The 23,691-nt window shown below is 41.0% G+C and overlaps 1 protein-coding gene across 1 annotated transcript in view; it reads left to right on the top strand.

Moving 5' to 3' along the window:
- Positions 1-2,655: 2,655 nt before the first annotated feature.
- Positions 2,656-23,691, top strand: part of GRM3 (glutamate metabotropic receptor 3) — a 91,254-nt gene continuing 70,218 nt past the window's right edge. The window contains exon 1 of the mRNA XM_040644313.1: positions 2,656-3,123. Within this exon, the coding sequence (XP_040500247.1) occupies positions 2,656-3,123 (468 nt within the window). The remainder of the gene's footprint in view (positions 3,124-23,691) is intronic.

The following is a 23,691-nucleotide window of genomic DNA, read 5'->3' as shown; positions in this document are numbered from 1 at the left end:
AAGGGCACTGCTAACGTGAGAAGGGAGAAATGTCAAAAATGTTGAAGTACGTACTGGACTAGTTCCTGTCTCTACTTTTTTTGTTGAGATTTGATTTTTTTTTCTTCATACCTTAAAAATCCTCAATGATGTGCTATTTTATTTATTCCCAATGAGCAGACAAGGAAACAAGGAAGAATTATTACAGCAAAGCAAACATTTCTGGAACTAGCTACAATAGGAATATAAAGCAGGAAGTAAACAATTTGACGGGGGAAGATAGGAAAAAAGTCTTGGCCTTTCCTAGTGGTGACTGTTGAGTCTTAAGTGATAAGTGGGTGTTTACTAGACGAATGGATATAGAAGGGTATCTGCGGCAAAGGGAAAAACATGAGCAGAACCAAGAGGCCATCGACATTCTAGATTTCCTCTCAGATAAACATGGTTCGGGAACAGCTGGAGCATAAGATGTGAAGGCAGAGGTGGGATGGAACTGATGGGCCTGGTGAGCAGTGAGACTTGAGAGCCAGCCAGGGACAAGATCATAGACTATGAAGAAGTCAATTCTTCAATCTAGAAGCAAAAGGAAGTCAGTACAGATTGACAGGAGATGGGCTGTTCTGAACAGCAATTAAGATTATGCATTATTCAAGTACTTCCTCCAATGGGACACCATTCAGGTGATTAACACTTGCTAACCTATCTGACAGTACACAGGTGGTGTGGCTTTCAGACATCCTACGTTGAGATGCAGCCAGGAGAGCCCCTCCTTCATAAAACCCCACATAATCATGCACAAAAGCAGGAGAGCAGACTGGCACACCAAACCACACACAGCGACAGGCACCTGTACCCTGTCAGGAGAATGCTACAGGAAGCTCTGCTGTCACTTCTCCACCCGATTCTAAAAATAGTAAGCTTACCTCATCTGGGGAGAAGGGCAGTGAGCAGGCAGAGTGAGGGCGCTGGCCAGTGTTTGCTCTAGTGCTAGGGAGCTGGGTGGCAAGGAGTACAACAGTAGGTCCATTGGTTTGTGTGCATGCAACCGGGCTACTCCACATCAAGATTCTGGAAAGCTCCCCGGGAACACCCCAACCTATTGTCAAAAACATGATCCTCATAGCAGGGCTTTGTCTGATTCCTCGAAGGTGCATATGTTCTAGGCTTTTTGTAAAAAGAAGCTCGATTTGTGGAACTGTCCTAAATTACAACCGACTGTGCAAACCCCCACACTAGTAAGCACTATACTCCTCTAAATGTGAGGGCCACATCGGGCATTGCCTGCACTGGCTGGAGGAGGCAGCTATCAGCAATTGAGCTTTACTCAGCATCTGTAGTACAGGCTATACAATAACAAATCTGAAAATTTGGTACTTGAGGAAGGTTATCTTTTCCTAACTCACCAAAAACGTGCTTTTAGGGCCTGCAGCAGCTCTACAGGAATCTACTGTTATGTCCTGTTAGTGATAACAAGGGCCTAGCACAGCAGGGTTATAAACTAGTAGGTGGCTTTGAAAGATGTTCAACAGGTAGACTTTACAGCACTTCATGGCTAATTAAGTGTGGGAAGGAGTTTAGCGGGAAGAGCTCTAGCTTGCAGGTTTCTGGCTTGAGAACCTGGGTACAGAAAAGATCCATTCACAGAGATAAGGGAGAAGTTATAAGCTAGAGACCTTGAGGTGTCAGAGGGATGTATAGGCAGAGCTTTAAGAGGCAGCTAACCTAGGAGTCATTTCAGCGATAGTTGAAACCATGAAACTAGATGACCTACAGGAGTGGGGGTGGGGAGGAGGGCTTCAACAATGGAATCTGAGATGTAGAAGAGAACAGAAACCTAGGAAGTTGGAACAGATAGCAAGGAGTCAGAATTTCAATGAAGGTCAAGTAAAATGAGGACTACAATAGGGTTAGTGGATTTAGAAAATAGTAGATCAGTAGTAGCTTTATCCAGAGCACTTTTTTTTTTTTTTTAGAGCAGTGAAGGGAGAATCTTGATTGCAGTGGGCTGAAAGTATCTGGAATGAAGGGAGGACAGGAATGTGGTGGTAGAAATGAAGAAACTGTGAAAGAGTTCCCATTGTGTTTTGTTGCATCCCCAAATACAAAGAAAAGAGTGAATAAAGAGGGGTGGTCTATAAATGGAGCTGGAAGGGAAGGGATCAAGACTCATACCCAAGTTACTGTCCTACCAATAGCAAAGTCAGTGACTGAGGAGATGGAGTACTGAACCTGGCATTAGGAAAACCGGAGTCTAAACACTACCTCCATTCTAGGTACACCCTGTCAAGTCACTTTACCTCTTTAGTCCTCTGGATCCTTTTCTGGGAAATGGAAGCACTGAGCTCTGTGTCACACGTGTTGTAAGGACTGGGTGAGGGTATCTGTGGGAGAGTGCCTGGTGCAGTGGTGCAGTATGTGTTTGCTAAATGGTACCTTGAGTCATGATCCCTTCAAAGGTCTGAATGGGGGCCATCCAAGTAATCACTGTTGTTTTCTTTACCATTTTTGTTCATATAATTTTTATCTCTTTAGGAATTTGGTGACAGGCTCTGTTAGTCTGTTCCTCCCTTATTTGAAGGACAGGCCACAGATCCAGTTTGGAAATGAGAGAGGAGGACTAGCGGGCAACATTGGCTTCATCCATTGATACCTCCCAGAGGTACAGAAACTGGATTCATGAAGATGTTGACAAGACTCCAAGTTCTTACGTTAGCTTTGTTTTCAAAGGGATTTTTACTCTCTTTAGGGGACCATAACTTTTTGAGGAGGGAGATTAAAATCGAAGGTGACCTTGTTTTAGGGGGTCTGTTTCCTATTAATGAAAAAGGAACTGGAACTGAAGAATGTGGGCGAATCAATGAAGACCGAGGGATCCAACGCCTGGAAGCCATGTTGTTTGCTATTGATGAAATCAACAAGGACAATTACTTGCTGCCAGGAGTGAAGCTGGGTGTACACATTTTGGATACATGCTCAAGGGATACCTATGCATTAGAGCAATCACTGGAATTTGTCAGGGCATCCTTGACTAAAGTGGATGAAGCTGAGTATATGTGTCCTGATGGATCCTATGCCATTCAAGAAAATATCCCACTGCTCATTGCAGGGGTCATTGGCGGCTCATACAGCAGTGTTTCCATACAGGTAAGACTGGCCAGTGCTATTGCTAAAATGTTATGACTCTTTGGTTTTATGTCCCGGGGAAACAAAGAGAAAATATTCTAATGATTTCATTAATGGATGATATTAACAATATAATTGAAGACCTCTACGGGTATTTGATAAGACAGGTTTGCAAAAGGAAGATTTCTCTAGCAATGAAAATTGTTTAGAAGCGTATCAGGTAACAACTGTAGCATAACAAACTACCCCAAAATTTAATGACTTAAAACAACAATTATTTATTATTATAGTTTATAATTTTGAAGATTAGCTGGAGTGAGCTGATCGAGGCTGGGTTCAGTTGTGGGTGGCTCTACACCAGGTTGTTCCTTATTCTCCACCTGGAATCAGTGGGCTAGCCCAAACGAGTTTTTCTCAGAGACATGGCAGAGGTGCAAGGGAATGCAAACTTCACTGCAAGGATCCCTTCCAGGCTTCTGCTTGTGTCGCATCTGCTAGCAGCCCATTAGCCAAAGCAATGGACAGGGCTCAGCCCAGTATCAGGAGCAGAGAAATGTGTCCTACCCACAGGACAAGTGCTGCAAAGTTACATCACCAAGGATGTAGGGATAAGGTGGTGTGAGGATCTAAAGCCATCAATACAACAGTCACAAGAAGAAATAACATCTGGGGTGCCTGGGTGGCTCAGTCGTTAAGCGTCTGCCTTCGGCTCAGGGCATGATCCTAGCGTTCTGGGATCAAGCCCCACATCAGGCTCCTCTGCTGGGAGCCTGCTTCTTCCTCTCCCACTCCCCCTGCCTGTGTTCCCTCTCTCGCTGGCTGTCTCTCTGTCAAATAAATAAATAAAATCTTTAAAAAAAAAAAAAAGAAGAAGAAGAAGAAGAAGAAATAACATCTAAACTCTATTTTTTAAAACTAATTTTTACTAAGGTGTCATTTTGTTCAGAGATAAATCGTCAACAATTTCTCATGATGTAAATATGAAAACGTACACAGAAAAGCCACGGAATTACTACCATAAAGGAATAAAAGGAACAATTTGGCACACAATTTAAATAAGAGAGAAAGCTGATAACTGGTTCTCATAATTTTGTTGGGAAAAGAAGGAGCATATTATTCAAACTCTAGCAATGCTCCCTTACAGGGTCACAGAATTTGAGAGACAGAAAAGAGCTGAGAAATTGTCTAACTCAACCCTGTCACTTTCCCAAGCCCCAGGAAGACTGGTTTCATGAAAACACCCATTGGTAGGTAGTTCAAGAACTGGAACTCAGATCTTGCCTACTTTTGTGCTCTTTCAACTGTCCCATATGATTTCTATATGTTAGTTGCAGTTCAACATTTTTTGTCACAGTAATAAAAGTCCATGATTCTAAGTCATGTACTTTGCCTCCTACCAAATTACTACAATCAAAGCCACAAGCACTAAAGGAAGTCAAATTACATTCATGTTGTCTTTATACGTCACAAACCACTGAAATTGGCTCTATTTGCACTGGAATAACCTTACTTCTATCTCCCAGATTCCTTGCATTTAAAATTCTGTGCTGTTCTAAATGAGGTACTTCAAATTTCTTTCCTTCTTCAGAACAACACCCTCATATTACGAGTAATTAGGATAATTGGTTTTTCGTAAACCCCCTTTGACTTCATTAGGTGGATAGAAAATATTGCACATCTCAAAGCATATTATGTTAATTTTGCCACTATTTCTATATTTGGATCAGGAGAGAAGGGATTTGCTATTTGAGAAGAGAGAATTAAAAATATGTATCTGTCATCTTTTAATAATAATTTCACCAGATGAGTGCCAATCATTTTATAAATATTTATGTTAAACCCGGTATTACCACTGGTAAGGGATTACATATATGTTTTTCTTTCTTTCTTTTTTTTTTTTTTTTAAGATTTTATTTATTTATTTGACAGAGAGAGAGACAGCCAGTGAGAGAGACAGCAGGGGGAGTGGGAGAGGAAGAAGCAGGCTCCCAGCAGAGCAGGGAGCCTGATGCTGGGCTCGATCCCAGGACCCTGGGATCACGCCCTGGGTCTAAGGCAGACGCTTAACGACTGAGCCACCCAGGCGCCCCATGTTTTTCTGACCTTAGTTTCTCCCAGTGCAGTAAATGACATTCTACAGCAGATGTGTAAATACCTATTTATCCAAAGTAATTAACAAACTGTGCCAGGCACATAGATTTTTTTAAATCTAATTTTACTCATTGACTACCTATGTACTCCTCAAAAAAGGGCAGATTGTTTTAGGACAAAAAGATCTGGGCTATTAAAATCCTGTACAAGTTCACGAGGGAAGAAGCCACTTCTTAATCATCAAAGGACCAGGCTTATTATTTCATTCATCTGGTCAATATCACCATAAAGTCACAAATTCTGACAGGGTTTCTGCCTCCATAGAATAAATAAGGAAACCAAAAGTATCATGCTATGATGAAAAGGATATCGATTTTGGCACCAGAAAGACTCGGGTTTTAATTCCAACTCCATCATTTACTAGCTTACCTGTAAAATAAGCAAAATAGCATCTATCTTGACAAGTTTTTGAGATGATAAATTGAGAGGATCTGTGGGAAATGCCTCACCAAAACACTAACAGACTCAAACCATGGTAACTATTATGTTCCCACAATGATAGGAAAAGTCAGTGGAAAAGCCATACCTCAGACCAACTGCACAACCCTCCCAGTGGCCAAACCATTGTTGGAGCCCCATGTACTTCAATAGCAGGTCAATCTGTATATATCCCCCTCTGTGTGTCCTGCACTGTGACAAGGGTAGAAAGACCACTAAAGTAAGAGAACACAGCCTTGGCCTCAAGGAACTTAAAATCTGGCTCCAGGTACAATACTCCTATGAAATAACAGTAACTACAATTCAGAATATGTTTATGTGGCTCACAAGGTCAGAAACGATGTTTTGAAAGGTTTTGAGTAAGACTGACAGAATGACAGTCGCATTGGAGAAAGGCTACATGGGCCACAGTATGAATGAGATGCTGGAGGCCAATTAGAATATGGTGGCAGGGGCACCTGGGTGGCACAGTCGTTAAGCGTCTGCCTTCGGCTCAGGGCGTGATCCCGGCATTATGGGATCGAGCCCCACATTAGGCTCCTCTGCTATGAGCCTGCTTCTTCCTCTCCCACTCCCCCTGCTTGTGTTCCCTCTCTCGCTGGCTGTCTCTATCTCTGTCAAATAAATAAATAAAATCTTTAAAAAAAAAAAAGAATATGGTGGCAAATGTCTGTACGTCAGAGGAAAAGGCCTTGACATATGTAACGGCGTAAGCTGGAGAGGAAGTACAGAGAGGGCTTCACTCCCTCCTCCATGGGACACCTCCTGGTGTCCTGAGTGCTCAGGCTCTGACTAGACCACACACTGGTCCCGGCCAAGGTGAGCTAGGAGGTGGAGCTATGTGTCTACACACTGGCCTCCAGACAGCCTTGCAAGGGACCCTTCCCCATAGGCCCTTGCTTTCAGCTAGATATCGTGAATGAAGAGAGGTCTTAGGGGGCTCTTAGCTATAGAGCTAAGAATTAAAGTGTATTATATATTTGAAACAAACCTTTTAATAAGAATTCTAAAACAAATAATCAAAGGCAATCCAAAGCGATACATTTCTAATGGTGAACTGAAAGCACTCTTGTACAGTAATGAAGAAAACATTTTAGGAGAGTGGCTTTTTGAGGGTACCCCTCACACTCACCTACTGCTCCTGGACTGAATCTCATCATAGACCCCAGTGTCTGGGAACTGTGGTGACAGCATGTAGCTGGTGGCCACAAAGATTCGTTCACATCAGTCAACACTGCCAAGTCCATTTTTAACTACTTCTGACTTCCTGAATATTTACTGGAAAGTATCTTTGCTTGAACAGAGCAGAGGGAAAAAAGAGGGTGGTGCTATAGGAGAAATGTACTAACACGAATCCACCACAGTTAAAAATTCTATCATCTAATTGTAGTGCCCAGTCCCAAACCAGAGCACAGAGTTTTCTGTCACAAAATTGCCTGGTGAGAGAGAGCATTTCAGAGAATGATAATAATCTCCCCGTGTGAGTCTAGATTGTCGTATTGGTGGGACTGCTCCAGGAGATGCTTTCTCGCCAGCTTCCTCTTCTTTCATTATCTCCTCACTACTGGAAAAGAACTCTCCGGAAGTCAGCAGAGGAAGTGCCCCCTGCTGGGCTAGCTCATACAACAGGCATTGTTTGCAGAGAGTGAAAACTGCCTGAAAGGGGAAATTCTTAATGATCTGCTGAGTTAAGCTGTATCACCATGGACGAAGACCTTAATAATTATTTTCCCAACGTTCCTATTAAGTAGTGCAAACTACTCTGTGGTTGTCCTTTTTATAAAACAACAGTATTGATTTCTTAACTGGATAATCAATGAAAGCTAGTATCAAAAATCCTTCTTTATTAGCAAGCATACATGGGGTCTATTCGCCCCCTCTGGTGAATCAGCTTCTTTTCAAAGCATTTTTACGATGACTCTGCTCTTCTCTATAACCCTGCAATCCACCCACTTCGAGGGAAAACAGTATTTATTCAAGAAGAGGATCAGGTTGGTTGCTTTTAGCTGGGCGATTGTTTACATGGTACTTAATTTGAAGCATTGCTTATGCTTGTGCCTTTTTAAACAGACTGTAGTTAGAGAGCTCCTCAATTGTCCATTCAAAAATGTCCCTTGAATCCTTCCAAAAAATGTTCCTCACTCCTTTTCAGAGGCTGTATCATTTTTGCAGTCTTTCTTGCCAACCTGGAGCACATTTTAACTGAAATGACATGTGTAAGTTGACCCATTTGTGTCCCTGAGTGTGAAAGTGACCTTGCAACAAATGGCGACATGGGTTAATGGCATCTACAAGGTGAGCACATAGAAAGGGCAGAAGGGAGCCTTGAGAGGATCTCACTACCTCTTTCTCATGCCTGGGATGGTCAGATGCTTTAACAGAATTTTTAGCAATATCCACATCCTAGGACCTCTCTTACCCTGGGAGAGGGTTATTATAGCATTCTTGTTTATCATGACATGGATTTGGACATGCATTCCTCGTATCATGTCTCTGACAAGAATAACACCTTAGGCTAAATCCTGTGCAGTAAGTTTCACAGATTTGATCTAGATGGGGCAAGGGGCACAGCACATCAAGACACCATTCTATTATTCCTCCACCCAAGTCCACAGTGTGAACGTGGCCCACCACGAGTCAATTTGTACGAAGTCCTGCCCTCCCTCAATGCTTCCCTCCTTTACATTGAAATGCTTTGGGAAGAGTCACACATGAATTGCTGGTCTTATTGTAAGAGCATTAGAAAAATAGTCAAAGGACTTGGAGGTACAATAGCCTTCATGCAGTTAGCTGGGCCCAAGTATAAGGCAGATTGCTGGATGGAAAACTTTATACTTTTTCCATGGGTAAACAAGGTGAATCTAGAGCCGTTTCTCAGCGTTGGCAGTATTGGGCCAGAGCTGCCCCTGTGCTTTGTAAGAGAGTTAACAGCATCACTGGCCCCCACCCACTACACTGGATGCCAGCTGCACCTCAAGTTGTGAAGTTGTGACATCCAAAAATGCGTCCATGCTTTGCCAAATCACAAAGTTATGGCCCTTCCCCACTGGCAATCACTGACCTAGAACAAGGTGCATTTTGGGCCAACATAAGGGAGATGTCCTAGAAATGAAAGGGCAGGGGATATGAGGAAGTGAGTCCTCTGTCACTAGAGTTATTCAAGCAAAACTGGCCCATTTTTTAGGAGAATGAAGCAACATATTGGTATTTGAACTATATGGCATTTAAGGGCATTTCTTAATTTTATAATTACAGGTTACACAAGCAAAATACTCTACTATTGGGATGTAAGGGATAACAAGGGAAGTAGTACCTAAAACAAAGCAAAATAAGTAACAGGCTCTTTTCTGTCAGGATCACTTTGAGGAAACCCAGCCAGTTGTTATTTCACTTGATTATAGTAGTATTTTTATGAATTTGGTGAATCGAGCATCTCAATTACCTACATATTACAACCAGGGCTCTCATAAAATCATTTTTCATCAGAAAATAAGCATCTATTAAGCATTTATATTTCAGGAACATCAAGAACACTGTTGTGTAGAGTCTGGGCAATGTGGAGCAGACAGAATATAAAATAAAATTTAAAAATAGACATCTTATGAGCCCTGAGGCCTGGATAAGCAAATTAGGAAATATCAAATCCATACATAAAACAGGGATGAGAAAAGGATCCGAGGATCACTTGACATCATAAGCACTTGGAGACTAGCTAGAATAACAGAATGAGCAGGAAGGAATGGATATGAACAGGAAAAAGACATTCAGATCAGTGTAAACATAAAGCCTGCCTCTGAAGTCTCCCTGGAAAGTCACTTTCTCATAGTCTCCCAGATACCATCTGCACATTCTTTCATGAAAGAGAGAACACAGTGTTTCTTCTACCTGCAATGTAATGTTCTTTAGCTATTTGTAGGCCTTGCCAAACCCTACCTATCTTCGGTTCTCAGTTCCAACCCTACCCTTCTTGAGAAACCTTCCCCAAGTTCCCACTACATAAACACACCCCCCTGCTACTATCTTATTAAGTATAATTGTTTATTTGCATATCTTTTCTTCCACCAAACTATAAGACACCTGAGTGTAGGAAACACATCCTTTTGCCTTTGTACTGATGGCACTTAGGATAATGCCTCTACCAGGCTGAGAATAAATGTTTTGTTTTGTTTTTTAATGAATTGAATGAATTAACGGATGATAACGTACTACATGTCCAGAAGGTTGAAAATCCCTAAACAAATCTTGGATTGGGGGGGTCATGGCTATGACCTTATTGTAGATCAGTCTAAATGTTCATAGTTCAAAATAAGCATTTTCCGACAGTAGAAAACCTGGGTTTGATGCAAAAGAAAAATGATGCAGCAAAGTGAGCATGTGGGACTAAAGTCTCCCTCCACTCTCCCCTCTTCCACTGCCCACACATGTGCCATGAAAGATGCCTTGATTTGAAAGCAGATCTAGGGGTTTGACTTCATTCTTCCTTAGAAGCTGGGCATCCAGGGCCATTCCAGATACTGTCAGGACCTCGCCCATACTCCAATCTAGTTCTACACAGTCTCCCCGTGCACAGAGTCATCACAGCGCCAAGTAGGTCACATACTGCGAGCATAGCTAATGCAGAAGAGAAGGAAATATCATCCTGTCCTCAACAAAAGCAGAGTGACAGCTTTAGAGATCCATTTATGAATCCATGTTTAGTGTGTCTTTCACCAGAAAAGTAAAGGTGAGAGTTGCATTTAGTAAGTTTAAGATTGCAGCTACAGTGATCATAGCACAGATACGCTACAACTACACATTTTTAGCATGCCTTTCTTGAAAAATTTAGCTCACTGATTTAAAATTCTGCATGTGGACTGATGAGGATTTATTTAAGCCTTCATTGCCTCTTTCCTCATGTCTAAGATGGAGATATCTTACTGGCTTATTGTATGAATTAAATGAATGAGAAAATACATAAAATACATAAAGCCCACAAAAAAACAGTGTTTCACACATAATGAGCATTTAACACTTTAGATTTTAATACATATTATAATCATCTGTTAGTTGTTTGGTTGTTTTTTGTTTTTTAACTTTTAACATCTCCAGTTCAAGAGAAACAATTCTTGGGGGGAACTGAGGGTCATAAAAGTCAGATACCAAGTTCAAGTCTCTACCATTCTGCAAGTAGCAGAATCAACATTAGGATCCCCGTAGCCTGCCTCCCACACTGCTATCCTGATCATCCCCACACACAGCCTAAGCTTCAGAAAACTCCAACCCAAAAGTTATCTCAGATAGAATCTTTTTATTTATTTCCTTTCCAGACTTTTCATTCTAAAGTAATCTCACAAAGCTGATTGTTTTGAAACCTCCCCTCATTGTTCCTGTTTCCGCTCTGCAAAAAAAGGACAATGATGTTCAAGGACTTTATCATAGGGAAGGAGGCAACAGCAGTTCTAAAATGCTTTTGTTAACATTGTGACATCATAGAAATTTCTCATCAGAGGTAATTATCTAAGATGCACTGTTTTTCCCTTTTGCTTTAGGGTTAATTTACTCCTTAATTAATTCCCCTTCTGTCATGTGTTTATTTGGAAACTACTCTTGTGAGAAACAAGTGCCATCAGGACCACCGTCCACTGGGCAAAAGAATGGCCCATGGCTGAGAACCGGCTTCTATTGCAGCCACATGCCTATGATGGAGGTCATAGGATGACAAGCAAGGAATGCAGACATTCCTGAAGTATCAGCAAGTGTTTTATACTATGAGATAGATGAATAAGCAAGCTAATTGAAATAGGACTCCTTTAGCTAAATCTGAGATATGATTTTGCTTTAACAACACAAAGTTCTCTTTTCAAATACCATTAAACATGTGCCTTTTAAATGGATCAATATATATAAGGCTCAGTATTTCAACATGGAAGGAGCCAACACTTAGCAGTTTATAATAATGAAATTTCATTGATTTAATGTAGTGGAAGTGCTTTTACTGGTCTATGAAAAAATGCAGTTGAAAACTTACGGAGCATTTTTCTAATTAATGGACTTTGGAAATCTAAGAATAGTGTTCCAAAAACACTTGCAGTTAAACTCTAAGCAAACGTTGATACTCCAGGCAGTATATCAGTGGGACTTTGGACACTAAAATTGTGGTGTTGCTATTTTTGACATCACCACCTGGTATATTATGGAAATCCCTCTGTTACTAGTGACAAAGTCTTGATTCTTGCCAGCTCTGACTTTACCTTCCAACAGAGGGAACTGGCAACACAGGGGAGAATACAATAGAAGCAACACTTTAAAAAATTATATTCCAAATATAGACCAGATTTCCTTGCCAAGTGGTCAGAATGGCAAAGCATCTTGAAACATTTGCCATCACTTAATAGGGTTGAATGTGCAGGGCATGCATCCCAGGGACGAGCTGGTTTCTCCCAGGCACTGTGCCTCTGGTTTGGGTAGCTGCCATCAGGTTCACAGTGAGGCCCCACAGAACACAAACCAGGCACTTAAGCTTTCCCAATGTGGAAAAAAGATGTGATTGAAGACATAATCTACAATGTGTTCCGAATTTTTCTATAAAAAAGTAACTTTCCATAGAAGTGAAAACTGTATGTTTGTATTAAGCACAGATTACCTATGCTGACACAATAGTTGTAAGGAATATCACTGAGAACCAGATTTAAAGAAATGCAACAATAAACACAGGTTGATGCCATCCAGCAAATTTTAACTGCTACCAATGGCTATTTAACTCACTCTCGGTTTTCATTTCCACGTTCAAGAAATTCTTTATGTTCACTTTTCCGAGATGCTTCCAGGGATTTGAAAGTTCTTCAGTCTTTCTATACTGTCCAACAACCAATATTACTTATGACCTGCTTCCTTCCAAGGATTCAAGTGACCCGTAATGACACGAACAGGATAACAAACAGGACATAAGTATTTGAGTAATTATTACCAACCAAATAAAACAGTTTTCAGTGGACTCAAACTTTTCTTTATACCTCCAATCTTCATATTTCTAGTACGAATTTAGTCATCATTACTGGGATTACATGAACTCACAGCCAAGGTTGGAATGAGTGATTTGTCCATCTCACCATCCTTCCCTGACTCTTTCTTTTTGAGTTGGATATCATCCACTATGGCCTTTTTAAAACACAACTTTGATCATGCCATTCCCTTAATTAAAATTTTTAATAGTTTTTTATCTTTTAAAGAATAAAGTCCAAAATCATTAGCATAGCGTATAAAACATTTAGCAGTCTTGCCACAGTCCCTCTATTCTTCTTTATCTTCTTCTAAATCTCACAAAGCACTGGTTGCCCCGACAATACTGAACTGTACTATTACACTATTAAAACAATACCCTTCTCTGTCTTCATATTCTTCCACCTACCTAAAAACTTCCTTTTCTCTTTCTCTGTCTGGCAAAGTTTCACTGATCCTTCAAGATCAAGGCTAAATGTTTCCTCTCCATGGGAGCCTGCCATGACACAACTGAGCACCATGAGTTGCTCCTTCACCTGTGTTTTGTAACAGTTTGTACACACGTACCTCAACATTTTAATCCTTGGTTATGTTTCTTTGTCTTGTACCAGACTATAATTTTGTGGAAGATAGTAGTACATTACTCATCATGGAAAGACGTAAATTTTAGGATACTGCCTGGGACCACTAGCATTGATCAAAGTTTGCTGGATGAATAACTGCTGAGTGAGACATTATCAGCATCTCTATCATTTTTTGAGCCTTTACTGAGTACCAGTCAGTGAATTAAGTACTTGATGTGTGTTATCACTACATCCTCACATAACTTCTCAAGTGAGGGACTGTGATTATTTCCTTCTACAGATGAGGGAACTGAAGCTCAAGGAGTTAAAATAATTTGCCTAAGTTCACACTACCCATGAGGAAAGGAACTGGGGTTCCAAATGTTGGCTTGTTTGATGCCAACCCTGTGCGCTGAACCACTACACTATTTGCTTCCATCCCTGACAGCGCTATTGAAGGAATGAACAGTTAACAGGGAAACCATAGATAACACAGCTCTATTTGCTACACATAATATGGTATAGAACCTTCTGCCCTAAATTATTGCCCCAGGACCTTAGAAGTAAATATTAAGCTGCTGCTTCTTTTTTTTTTTTTTTTTTTAATTAGGCTATAGTCCTCAACTCCCCTCAAGCATACCAACAACTTTTGGCCTTTGGTTAACTACCAACAAGGGTAGAAATGCCTTTCTTGTTGATAAGGCTGTATTTGTCATGTGGTTGTTATACAAGTGACTTCAGGGTCACAAAAAATATGCTTTAGTACAACCTGTGGCTCTGTTAGATCCTCAGCAGGCATTGTCAAAAATCAATACTCAAGATACTAAAGGACATGCTTCTAACAGGTCTGTTGGTGTCAGGTCTTCCTGGGAACCAGGCTTTGGCAGGTGTGGCTGGCAAGCATTAATATACTCTGGACCAGATCTGACATAGACCTTTTGATCCCACAGTCAGTGACTGGAACCCAAATGAATTTGGTTCCATGATTTCTCTTGAGAATAAACTCATGGAGGAAAAAGGAAGCAAAAGTCGAGGCTGCTGGATTCCGTAAGCAAATGCCTTCTGGTTCTTCTTCTAAGTGCTTGCTAAGACAGAGTGGAAACAAAGTTATTCCTGAGAGAGCACCCTGTTAGTAAGGGAACAAGGTGGACACTTGCCCAATGCAGAGTGGCACTGTCATGATGAGAAACCTGACATGTCTTATAATGCTGACCTCCTGGAAAAAATGTGATTCAAGGGATCCTATGTGGTCTACATATCATTTCAGCTACGAGAATGTCAAAATGGACAACCTTTCTATTCATAAATCCCTTTGTCACAAATGAAGAAAATGAAAAGTGTATTACTGTCTGGGTTGCAAACCACAGGTGTTGAGTGCAGTGATTTCAGGAGAGGTCGGGACAGAAATCAAGTTAACTTCAAGCCATTTTTGTAAGTTTTTGCCATGAATAAGGAATCCTTTGTCTGGACTGTCTATACAGAATCATGGGGACTGAGCCATGCTGTTGAACAGGAAAGGCAATATGAGTCTTTGAATAGTGTGTTTTGGGGCCACAGCATGTAAGAGTGATTTTTGCAGATTATACTGAGTAAACTGGCATTTACTACACTCTATTATGTGATTTCCTAAATCCAGATTAATCTCTGGCCTTCAGACATGGGCTGCAGTCAACTGTTTTCATGCAAAATGTTCCCAGATGTGCTGCAGGTAGTGTGGTCCAAAAAAAAAAAAAAAAAAAAAAAAAAAAAAAAGAAATGACTAATCCTTTCCACAATAACAATATGATTGGCATCCTTTATGGGCAGATAACTCATGTGATGTGAACAGCTTGAATTCCTCAGGCAGTTTCTCAACCCTATACCTCCTCCAGTTGCAGTTTAAAATACAAGCCAATCCGGGATTTCGTACAGCTAACAGTGCAACTTTATCATTCGGAATAGAAGGGTCCTGAGGTCTCCTACCATCACAACTTTTAGAACCTGCTTTATGTAATAACATGTGTTATGAGGCAGCAGATGGTTCAAAGTGCAGCACTCACTGTTTCTCTTCCAGGTTTATATATAATCATGTAATTAAAAGAATGAAACAAAGCTTTCAGCATTGCACGTGTGATAAAACAATTAAAGTTATAGACTTATGCTTAGAAAACAGCCCCAGAGAGATAGGTGGAAAGCAAAGACTGCAAAGGCAAACCCATGGAGGCTATTATTGAGTCCTCTAATTCCCAGGACAGCCACAAGGAGTTATTTTTCAAATGTATATACTTCAGTGCTATAGACAGCACTTTTCTTGGAGAGTAAGCATTTGATGCCTCTCACCATCTGGAACTCTTGTAGGTAAGTACAGGTCCACATAAAAATTAGTCATTGTCATTCCCTTTAATGTATTATTAGCACAGCCTTAGAAGCCAATGACAATGAAAGTGCTGAAAAGCACCCTTGTGAATGGACAATCACTTGAGTGGGAAATCTATTTCCACTAGACTCTAAACGTGCACACCCTTTTTTGTCTTCTGTTGAAACAAAAAAATATTTGGCATTGTGCCAACACAGAAGGCACAAAGCTAATGTTTGACGAGGGTACATTGTAGATACCCTGGATGGGAAGGGTGACCACAGGACTGATGTGCAGGCTCACAGGGGCCTGAAATTTCCAATTCATATTCCCTTCTCACAACATCAAAGAACAGACTACCTGAGCTCTTTCCCATAGTACATACTCTTTCGCTTTCATGAGCAGAACGTCATTGAAATGAAGCGTGACACCTGGAATCCTAAAAAGAAGAGTCTCCCTGACTTACTTTAAAAAAAAAAAAAAAAAAAAGTCAGGAGAAGTAAAACTCCCAAACAAATTGGTCTTTAACTCAAAATTCCCAACAGTGCATAAGGATGGTTTTGATGCCTATAGTAACGTCCATCCACAATCAGCTATTGATTATTGTAAAGGTAAAGTTTTAGACAGTCCCAAGAAAGAATCAGTGAGCAAGTGATGACAGCTCTGAGGGTTTGGCTGCTTATGTATCTTGTACAGGTTGCATTTGTCTCCAAAAAAACCTTACCTTACTAGCAGACCTCACTATTAGTTCATATACATTTTTATGACTTCTACTTTAGGTATATGTTGTTCGAGAACTAAGGTTTCATGGATGAGGCCCTTAGTTTGTTTTCCTTGAATAAAAGTTTTCTAGCCCAAAAGGAATTGGTTCAAAGGCCAGATGCAGTTGTTATCCTATTGACTTTCTTTTGTATACTCCTAGTTAGTGACACAGATAATTTGAAGAAATCAGTTTTAATAGTATGAAATCCTTTGCTTCAGATTCCTAAATGTCTAGGCCAATTCCATGTCTTATGCGTCATCTCATTTTAGTGGAATATTGAATATAATTAGTGCAAGATCCAATTGCACAGCAAATTGTTTATCGATGGTGTTTAAGAGTATCTTTACATTGCCTGCTGGCGGCCAGCTATTTTTTTTCCCACAATGTATCCTCGTAATAGAAAAAATCTTTTCTATGGGAGAGCAGCAAACTACCCACTCATTCATCAATTCATTCATTTGACAAACATTATGAGGCATCTCTACACTCTGCAAGGCACTGAGGAAACAGAAATTAACAATACACATCCCCTGTCCTTAAGAGTTCTCATTTCAGTAGAGGAATTAGCGAAAAGAAATCACTACTATACTTTGGTAAGTACCATGAGGAAAATACATAAAGGAGAGCAAGAGTCTCAGGTAATGCACACAACTCAGCTCGAGGTGAGTCATCAAGAAAGGTTTCCCAGAGAAGGGGCCCTTGAATGGATTCCCTGAGCAGATAAGTGGTAAAGGTCATTTTAAGCAGGAGGAACAGTGTGTGCAAAGGCGTGCAGATTTGAGAACATCATATACTGTACAGTGTATGCATAGACCCAGAACGTAACACAGTGGGGAAACTACATGCAACCAAGCTCCTCCGGAGGGGACAAGAGTGGAAAAATGGTGGCAGATGTTCACAACATGTAACATTGGTTTGTTGGACAACTATTGCCAATGGGCGATGCCCATCCTAAATAACTCCAGCTTGCAACTACAAAAATGAGAATACAAGAAATCTTAATTTTAGACCATGTCATCTGCTGAAGTCCATAATAGTACCTGGCCAAGCCCAGCATCCTAAATGTTTCTCCTCAAGCCAACAGGGTCAATAATATATTTATGACTTGACAGGTTACAATGAAACCCCGGCAATGGCTAGTCCTGCATAAATTCAAACCACCCAGAAAATGGATGCTCCAAGGTGTGTGAACACTGAGTATCAAACTATAATACATGCTACATGGGGAAAAGTGTTCTGTTAAATCTGTGTGCAGCCTCTCCAGCCCTAGGAAATAACAGGCTCTGCCATAAGGTCATTGTATTTCTCACATAAATCATGAAGCCAAACATGATCATGATATTTATAGCTTGAAGCTTTCAACCTCACAGTTAAAATTTCCCAGTGGATTCTCAGACAACTGCTGTTATCTCTGAAGATGGTCAATCAGAAAACAAATGCTCACAGAGCCACTGCAAAATACAGACTGAAAAATGAAAAAAATATATATACTTTTGCTAACAAGGAGTGATTACTCATGACCTTCAAATCAAGGAGTTTTTGCCACCAGAAATTTAAAAAAAGACAAACATGTTATAACTTGAAATATATCATTGCCATAGTGTAGTGAGAAGAATCACATATGGCAGAGGTTGAGAGCCTGGATTGCAGAATGGATTGAGTCTGGGAAGGTGAGCGCAGTGCCAAATCCTATCACCTTTGGCTCTTTAGCAAGATCCTGAGGCACTCTGTGCCTCAGTTCCTCAATCCATACAACAGGCTAATGGTAGTATCTACTGCATAGATTGTTACGAGAATCAAAGCAGATAATACATCTACAACAGCTAGAATGCTAGCTGGCACAAAAATATTAGGACTATTAAAAATATGAGGGATCTTTAAAAGGCTTCCCAAAAAGGGCAGTCTGCAAACAGTAACTCAGAAAACACGGACTGTGGGATAGTTCATCTATCTGTTTGTTTTTGAAGAATTGTGAGCTGGTATCTAAAGGGAGTAAACCCCTCAATCATCCGCCTTTGATTTTAGCTCCCCTTGGATTTCTGGTGCTGAACTGCCAACACTCAACTTTGCATTTGTAACCTCATTTCCCCCCTAGTTTTCTTCTTCCTTGTTCATTTTTGTCATTTTAACTTAAATCCAGAAATTTACATCCCGCTCTATGTTCATATCACCCTATTGCCAGCAAGAGAGTCTAGTCCTTTAGGGGAAATCAAGAGATTGGGCTCTCATCTTAGCTTTTCCATTTATTGGTTGTGTAAATTCTGGAAAGTCACTTCACCCTGTGAGCTTCAGTTCCCTCACCTATAAAACAAAAGGCTTAGATCATCTTCATGGTTCCTTCCAGTTCTAAAATGTAAAGATCTTATAGCTTATTTACATTTTTTTTCCAAAGTCACTGATACAAATTTAACCTTACTTGACCACCTCATACAGACTTTGTTTCAAACTGTTCTCTTAGAATATATTCAACTTTCTCATCTAATTCCTATCATTTTCCCTTTTCCACAAGGGTCCAAGTAATGTCACTGATGCCTTGTGGAAGTCATAGTCCTCCAGGGCTACTTATTATTCCCTAAATAGTTCAACTAATGCTGAGATGTTCTCTAGTGAAATTCATTCTTAGTGAATCGGTGCTGTGCCTTTCTAAGCACTTACATGTTCTCTAATAAAAAACTCTATTCTAGAGAACTACCAAAATGCATTCTACTTATTGATTTATTCACTCTTAATTTATATTTCCTGATTTTGCCCTTCTTCCTTTCTTTTCAACCCTCTGACAGTCTTCCCATTATTGATTTCTCAAAAATTTCTGATGGTGATTCCATAGGTGAATCTACTATTTCTTCCAGAACTCAGAACAGGGAGCAAACTCAAATAATATGATTATGGGTTTTTGTTTGGTCTTCTCTCCCACATTGATGTGAGATAACGTTTTCATATAATTGTATTACCATCTCCAGGTTAGGACACATTCTCACTGGAGAGAGGGAAGAAGCGAGAGGGACTGGACAAGGTCTTTTCTTTCACCTTCTGGAACCACCTTCCCCAACCAATGATTCTCCCTTCTAACCAAGTCTTCTGCTGAAACATAATTTAAACACAAAACAGCAAAAACAATCATTTTGCTCCATCTTCACATTCTGTGCTTTAGTCTTGCTACTTCTCACAGGTTCATTCCCATCTTTTGTGCTGTCCATGGGGATGCCCAAGGACCCGGCATACCTCTAGCACCCATCCCTTGTCCCTAGTTCTATTATCACTCAAATGCCCCCATGCAGGCTAGCAACCCAGTGGGTTCTTTGGAGATCTTGTCTTTTCTGTTTTGTTGAAATAGTTCTATTTCTCTTAAACTATGTACCTTTTTAGAGTCTCTGTCCATGAGAAGTGTACCTCTACTTTTAAACCATTTTTTGCTAAAGCACATATAACTTGATCTTGGTTTTCCTTCCTCCACTCCTGCTAATAATATAATTGAGTAACTTTCTTCCAAAATTTCACATTACTTCCCCATCCTACAATGGTTCTTCTTTTACTTTTAAAATGATGTCCAGTGTAGGAGGTCCCCTTATTCCTTCATGCTTTCTCAGAGAAACCATATGGCCAGTAAAGCAAGTCAGGAATGCCTCAGATGCCCAGTTTTGAGACAAATGAGATAGGAAACATCCAGCTGACAACTATCTGGATTTTCCCCAACCCTAGTTTCAAGTTTTACGTTAGTAAGAAAGCTCCTACTAACAACAGCTAGACAATCCATGGTGTATGCCGCAACATCGCTTCTGTCTTTCTGCCCTATTCTTCCCATCTGGATGTCTTTCTGAGCTTCACCCTTCAGATTCATAGTCACAAGCTATGAATAATTATAATAATTGTAATAATCGCAGTTTTATTCTAGCCCGCCACCCTCCCCAACGTGCTATAGCTCATCGTGGCCCTTCCCAGTGCAGCGAATCTTTTCCACATCCATTATTCTATGCATAGTTCCTTCTATTGAACAGCCTGCCTTGTCTGAAAATTGTTTTCAGACATCCTGAAGAAGTAGACACGAAGCCACAGGATCCTATCAGTCAACAGACAAGAACTCTTTTCTTAAGCAGCTTCTCATTACTTGTACCCCTCTGGGAGAAGAAAGTTTTGGCAGCTTAGGATCCTTTCACTTGGCTCCTCGCTGCCAGAAAATAATATCTCTGGGCATTTTTCAGGTCCTTTCATTCCTTGCCTCCCTGAGGGGTTAAGGTCTTGATGAATGTAACTTGAAGATGAGAATAAACTGTAGCATCAAGAGGAGACAGCTTCTCCAATGCTACCCGGAAACACCATTACCAAGCCAAGCCTATGCACAGACATGGCTCTCTCTTATTGCCCATCTGCCACCATGGTACATATATCTGTAGGAAGCCAGATAATCAGTCTAGAAGTAGTGACAGTACTTGCTTAGTCCCACATCTATCAGGGTGAGTAAACAAGCGATACTCCTATGTCCAAATGAATCAGTGTAGGCCATTTTGTTCATGGTCTCCTGGTCCTGATGAAAGAAGAAATAAATGGCATACTAGCCTTCAGCTTCCAGCCACCCAGCCACTTACCTCTACTCCCCCAAATTCATCCATATCCTAGGATATTTAAAAAAAAATTTTTTTTACCAAATGCAAGAAAGATTTGGGTCTTAAATTTGCTTTGTTTGCATGACAAGTGCCAGATTTTCTAGCTGTTCTATTTGTAGTTAAGGGAGAGGTACCAGGATTTGAAAAGATATAGAAAACATTTTTAATAGCTCTGGGCTATATCAAGTGTTGGTTTTAATAGCAGGCCAGATCTCCAAAAACATGCTGTGTGGCTGTGTATGAACTTGGCTGTTGGTTTCCTTTGCCAGATGAAATGATGATTAATCGGGACTCAGATGTCAGTTGTTTTATGTTACTTGTGCTCTTTGCTAACAGCTGCCTATTTCAAGCTGTGCTTCCTACATGTCAAATGTAAACCTGGAACCACAATTTCCAGAAGGAAAATTTCAAAGTACTCATAGAGTATATCAGAATATTCAGTGTTTTTTCTGATTAAAGTACAATTAGTATATTACATAACTTAGCTGCAGTATAGAGATAGAAGGTTTCAGAAGATGTGAAGTATTAAGGAAAAATTAAAGCAAACTTATTATTTGGTATACATACAATGTGTGTAGATATTTTAAGATATATATTTATGCAAATACTCAATGCATAAAATGGTCCTTGATAAGCTAGTGTCACTTTCTTTTTTACTCTGCAATAAAGAAAAACAGTGAAATATTGCTGATAGGTGAAGTATAACAAATTTACATTCTTTATTCAAGCTTTAAAATTTTGAAGTAGATGGTTTTTTCTTGATAAGGTCTTTAATACTTCCTTATTTGCTTTTTAATAAAAAAATGCCATAAGAATAGCATTTGCATGCTTTCTTTTCACACAGCCCTAACAGAAACAACATTTTAAAAGGAAAAGAAAGCAAAGAAAATATTGGTCAAGCTTTTCAGAAGTTTAGAAAAGCGTGTGCCTAAAATTTGGAGTGGACCAAAAAGAATTGATTTTTTTTTCTTAACCTAGATAATAAATGTCTAATTTGGACTGTCCATGTGGCATAAGGTTCCCAAATTAAACTCTTTCAGAGATTGCCATTTTTAGCAAAAGAGGGGGAAGTGAGAATCAGACAACACCCAGGCTCTCTCTATGCAACCGCAGCCAAGTTGTCTAAAAACTAGTTTGGCCAATTCCCTGTAGTTCATCGCCTGACTGAGCTATAGCAGGACTCCAGAAACTTAAAACAACCACACGGAAAACACCTAAACAGGACTGAGCATAGTCCGGGGACTAGCGTAAAGTCTGGGAGACAGGAAGGACTGCCCTTCTCATTTCTCTACTAATGCCCTTTCCGAAAGCATAAACTACCTGCTCGAAACCTGCTCCCTCATATCCAAAATACAGCATCCAGGGAAGTGTCTGGAAAAGTGCTAAGAAAACCTCAGAGGTCTAGAGGTGAAAAGGGAGCTGGGTAAACAGTCTGGTACTATTCATTTTCCATGTCCGTTTACCTCCAGGTTTCTAAAACAAGTTCTTCTCCCTTCCTCTCCCCCCCCNCAGGACCGTGCCCCCCGACTTCTACCAGGCCAAAGCCATGGCCGAGATCTTGCGTTTCTTCAACTGGACCTACGTGTCCACCGTGGCCTCGGAGGGCGACTACGGGGAGACGGGGATCGAGGCCTTCGAGCAGGAAGCCCGCCAGCGCAACATCTGCATCGCCACCGCAGAGAAGGTGGGTCGCTCCAACATCCGCAAGTCCTACGACAGCGTGATCCGCGAGCTACTGCAGAAGCCCAATGCGCGCGTCGTCGTGCTCTTCATGCGCAGCGACGACTCACGCGAGCTCATCGCTGCCGCCAGCCGCGCCAACGCCTCCTTCACCTGGGTGGCCAGCGACGGCTGGGGAGCGCAGGAGAGCATCGTCAAGGGCAGCGAGCATGTGGCCTACGGCGCCATCACACTGGAGCTGGCCTCGCACCCCGTCCGCCAGTTCGACCGCTACTTCCAGAGCCTCAACCCCTACAACAACCACCGGAACCCCTGGTTCCGGGACTTCTGGGAGCAGAAGTTCCAGTGTAGCCTCCAGAACAAGCGGAACCACCGGCGCGCGTGCGACAAGCACCTGGCCATCGACAGCAGCAACTACGAGCAAGAATCCAAGATCATGTTTGTGGTGAACGCGGTGTATGCCATGGCTCACGCCCTGCACAAAATGCAGCGCACCCTCTGTCCCAACACCACCAAGCTTTGCGATGCTATGAAGATCCTGGACGGGAAGAAGTTGTACAAGGACTATTTGCTGAAAATCAACTTCACAGGTAAGCGAGGAGCCTTTACTCATCTTCTGTGGGGTAAACAGGTGGAATCAAACAGGAATCAAATATCTCTGTCCCTAACCCAGAAATCTTGGTTTCAGACCCACAAAAAAGGGTTCAGACTGTTAAATATGCCAAGATGCGATATGATGGCTGTGATGTTCTTACTTATTTTTGAGTGAATATCTTGGTTGGTACACTACATGAAATCGAAAGGCTCCCTAGGCTAGGCTGATCTGTGGTAGCTGCCTACATGTTGGCTACGCTACATTTGCTCTCTTTCTTGTTAGCTGTGGGGTATGACACTTGTGATATGGGCATTTAATCTTCTTTAGCAGAATTGGCAACTCTCTAAGGAACATGAACTTCCAAGCCTTCCTTGTGGGTGATTTGAGCAAAAGAATCTCATAACTTTCACAGTGGGTGAGAGAAAAAAGTCGCTGTTTTCCCAGAGCTTAATTAGGGGCAAAAAGGGAAAAATATTCAGACCATG

The sequence above is a fragment of the Ursus maritimus genome, unplaced genomic scaffold (assembly GCF_017311325.1).
Source record: "Ursus maritimus isolate PB19 unplaced genomic scaffold, ASM1731132v1 scaffold_3, whole genome shotgun sequence".
Classification (NCBI taxonomy): domain Eukaryota; kingdom Metazoa; phylum Chordata; class Mammalia; order Carnivora; family Ursidae; genus Ursus; species Ursus maritimus.
Note: the sequence above shows the minus strand (reverse complement) of the source record. Positions and strands in the feature narration are given on the sequence as shown.